This window comes from Gastrolobium bilobum, unplaced genomic scaffold (genome assembly GCF_033153095.1).
Source record: "Gastrolobium bilobum isolate Gb01-03AN ecotype WA unplaced genomic scaffold, APGP_CSIRO_Gbil_v1 utg2313, whole genome shotgun sequence".
In the NCBI taxonomy this organism is placed as follows: Eukaryota; Viridiplantae; Streptophyta; class Magnoliopsida; order Fabales; family Fabaceae; genus Gastrolobium; species Gastrolobium bilobum.
Genome location: NW_026897042.1, coordinates 1,284 through 5,634, shown reverse-complemented (window position 1 = coordinate 5,634; position 4,351 = coordinate 1,284). Strand labels below are relative to the sequence as shown.

The 4,351-nt window shown below is 43.8% G+C and overlaps 1 protein-coding gene across 1 annotated transcript; it reads left to right on the top strand.

Moving 5' to 3' along the window:
* The first annotated feature begins 848 nt into the window (after positions 1–848).
* On the top strand, positions 849–3,086 carry LOC133303624 (uncharacterized). The gene is made up of 2 exons (XM_061503552.1): positions 849–1,242; positions 1,603–3,086. Exons 1-2 carry the CDS (start codon positions 849–851, stop codon positions 3,084–3,086), a joined length of 1,878 nt encoding a protein of 625 aa, XP_061359536.1.
* The last annotated feature ends 1,265 nt before the right edge of the window (positions 3,087–4,351 follow it).

Here is a 4,351-nt window from a genome sequence, read left to right as displayed (position 1 = left end):
TTTCTCTCCCAAGTGCAGATCGGGTTTTAGAAGAAGAGAAGAGAGAGAAATTGTTTTGAAAGTGAGACTAAGGTGACTTAAAAAGTGAGCACATGTGGCCTTTTACCCGGGTATTTTTCTTTCGCGTATTTTCACTTAAACTAACCCGGAACTAACTCAAGGCTACAAATATATTTTTATTTTTCTAAAATCATTTACATAAATTTTTATCTGTTACAAAACAATATTCATAATTCACAGTATGGTTTCTGCACCGTTTTTGATGAAATGCACTGTGAATCACTAACTGTACTTTATTTACTTTTGAAACTTAACACTTATAAACTTATCATTTTCTTGGGCCTATATTGACTTGCTTGGCATATATTGGACTTTCTTATTCTTATTTCATCAATTATTTATTTCTGGACTCTACCGGTTGCTTAAACAGCAGTACAAAATACCCGGTAGAAACACTATTCATGAGATTTTCACGGAAAGTGCCAGACTATACAATTTTTCGTTCTGAACTCATATTTGTCATCAGAATTTTCAAATTATGTTCCTAAAATTATTTTGCTCATTTTAAGCTCTACCGGTTAATTCACAAAACTGTAAATTCTCCGGCAGAACGCACTATTCATAACATAGTCATAATTACAGTCAAAATAATCGAAATCGCTCACTGAATCTAATTATGGCATTTAAATCCTTAAATTAAATCTCTAACTAAGATTTACCAGTTAGGGTCATTATAGTACTAGCCTAACTGGGCTAGACATCTCTGTCCCAAGGACAGAACATTGGCGCCGTCTGTGGGGATTCTTTTCTGAATTTGAATCTGAAGTTCCCACCAAATCTGACAAAGGATGGCAATCCAGACAAGGAGCAGTAGCCAGCAGGCACCCCAAAATCAAAATCAGCCGTTGGATCCAGTCATTGAGGAGATAAATCAGCCTCATACTCAGATTGGAAACAACGTGGATTACGATCACGTCCAGGTCGAAGACGATGTTTCGGACACCGCTTCCACACCAGCACCCCGAAATAGGGGAAATGCAGCAAATGTAGCTCCATTAAGGAGCAACCCACCCCAGCATCCTGGCGATCTGGCTGCACGCATCGCTCAATCGGCCGATCCGGATACTTGGCTGGCCAACAACGCATTAAACACAATTATGGAACAAATAGCAGCGTTGGAAACCCGCACAAACTTGCAACGGCAACAAGATTTCAGGGCTATCCGAGAAGAGAATAACAGAGGTATGCAAGACCTGGAGCAGCGACTAACACGGCGGAATGCGCCAGGAATGACCAATATCGAAGGCCAGCCTGCCCATAGCCGAGAAGGACCTAGAAAACCGGCTCAATCATACCAAGTCCCTCATGCAGAAAACCCTGGCAACCTGCTAAACTAGGGGCATCAGGTCACTGATGACCAGGATGCACGAACTCATCAAGCACATACTGACGGTCAGGTGGATCGGGTCAGAGCTCAGTATCAATAGGATATTCAAAACATCTGAGGACGAGTAGAACCTGGCGGATATAGGAGGAAATACAGCAGGGGGCAGTATAATAACAACCCATTCACTACTGAAATACTAAGTGCTGTCTTCCCAGAGGACTTTGACTCGGCACGTTTACCGAAATATGATGGAAGCCAAGATCCGCAGGTGCACATAGATGCCTTTGACACAGATATGTATATTCGGGGAATTGATGAACCTCTCATATCCCGAATATTCGCTGTAATATTGACAGGGGCAGCGCAGGCATGGTTTTCAACCTTGCCTGCTAATTCTATCGGATCCTTCGAGGAGTTCGGACAGAAGTTCTTGCTGAATTTCGCAACCAGCAAGAAGCATCCCAAGTCCGAGTTCGCTCTTGGAAAGATACGACAACAACTTAACCGGTTCAAGGATGCTGCGCTGCAGGTTCCAGGATTACAGGAGAATGTCCATGTTCATCTCATTGTTGCAGGTCTGGACGGCGGATCCAGACTTTCCAAGTCGGTCTACAAGGACCCAGTAAAGACATTGGAGGAGTTTAGAACTCGCTCGAAGAAATACCTTGAACTAGAACAAATGGAGATTGCAAATGCGCAATCTGATGAAGTCAACAGAACAAGCCCGAGAAGGAAGAGTCCACCCCCGAAGGGAAAAGAACGAGTTGACAGTAAGAAGAAAGACCAGCGCCAACGGATCTCGGACATGAGAGAACGCATTGGAAGGTACGATAAGTATACGCCTTTGAATGCGTTGCGCTCTCAAATTTGGAGAGAAGTAGCCACGACGGAGATGAAAAAGGTGGAGAGACCTTGTCCCATATTCGACAGAGGAGGATTAGATAAATCCAAATACTGTGCCTTTCACGATGGGCCAGGTCACACCACTGATCAGTGCTGGGATCTCCGAGACGCGGTGGAAAAGTTTGTGAGAGACGGTAGATTACGTCAGTATGTGATAAAAACTCAAGGTTCCAAGAAGAATAAAAGGAAGCTGGGGAACAGGAACCGAAGCAAAAGCCCCGCTACTGAAAAGAAGAACAGGCAGGATAAGAATCAGAAAAATGATCCCAACTATGATGAATTCCCTGAAGTGGAATTTGATTGTAATGTGATTAGTGGAGCATTGGGAGGTGGAGGAGATACTGTAAGTGCTAGAAGAAAGTACTTGAAAGAGGTACTCTCCATTCGTGATCATCCCAAATTCAAGGAAGACTCAACCAAGCCAGATCCACCTCTGTTATACTTTACGAAGGAAGACATGCGCGGGGTGCTTCCCGGTCATGTTGACGGACTGGTAATCGCAGGGACCCTGGTAAACTGCCGGGTCAGGAAGATTTTCGTAGACGCAGGAAGTTGCGCCGACATCATGCTCTGGGACACTTTTAAGAAGATGAACCTGGATGAAGAGGACCTCAAACCTTGCAGAACGACGTTGGTAGCCTTTAACGGAGAACATACGCCTCCTAAAGGTTACATTGATCTCAGATTAACCCTGGGAACAAAAGAAGCGTTCAGATCAGAACGAGTTAGGTTCATAGTGGCTGACTTCCCATCAGAATACAACATCATCCTGGGAAGGCCAACCATACATCAATGAGACATGCTGGTTTCTACAAAACACCAGAAGTTAAAAATGGTGAGCAATAAGAATGAAGTAATCACTGTTTGTGGAGATCAGAAGGAATCCAGAGGTTGTTACTTCGGTACTATCAAAGATAATGGAGGGGGACGTTCAAGCCCACCCCGAATTCACCAGGGGATAAAAGTAGTAGAAATCTAACTCCTCAACAATCTAAGAAACCGGTCCAAATGGTTGAACTCGACATGAGAGAAGAAGTAATGCCGAGACCTGAACCTGATGGAGAGCTCGAGGATGTAATGCTGGGGGTAGAGCCTGGTCAGTTTATTCGCATTGGTAAGGCCATGGACCCCCAGATTAAGCAAATTTTGGTCGACTTTCTTAAAAGCAACACGAATGTATTTGCATGGAAGTCGTCAGAAATCCCTGGCGTCGACCCCGCGTTCTGTTGTCACAAATTGGCAGCTCATCAGGGGTCCAAGCCAGTTTCGCAGAAGAAAAGGAAACTGGGACCTGAAAGACAACAAATTCTACAGGAACACGTTAAAGAACTCTTGGATGCCGGTTTCATTCGAGAGATACAGTACACAACGTGGCTAGCTAATGTGGTCATGGTGAAAAAACCGAATGGGAAATGGAGAATCTGTACTGATTACACGAATTTAAACAAAGTTTGCCCAAAGGACTCTTATCCTATGCCCAAAATAGATCAGCTAGTGGATAATTCGGCTGGATTTCGTCTGTTATCTTTCATGGATGCCTATTCAGGATACAACCAGATCCTGATGTACCCAGCTGATCAAGAAAAAACGTCCTTCATTGCTGAAAATGCCAACTATTGCTACAATGTGATGCCATTTGGGCTTAAAAACTCAGGGGCAACTTACTAGAGAATGATGAATAAGGTCTTTAAAGATCAGCTGGGGAAAAATGTTGAAGTGTATATAGATGATATGATCGTGAAGTCATTTGACATGATGAATCATGTCCGGGACCTTGAGCAAACTTTTCAAAAGCTCAGAAAGTATCGCATCCGTCTCAACCCAGTCAAATGCGCATTTGGGGTGGCAGCTGGAAAATTTCTCGGTTTCATGTTAACCCACAGAGGAATTGAGGCAAACCCAGATAAATGCAAGGCAGTTCTTGACATGATTGTGCCTCGAAATAAAAAGGAGGTGCAACAGCTAACCGGACGTATAGCGGCGCTAACACGGTTCCTTCTGAAATCGGCAGAACATGCCCTCCCTTTTTTTAAACTTTTAAAGAAAGAAGCAACTGACAGA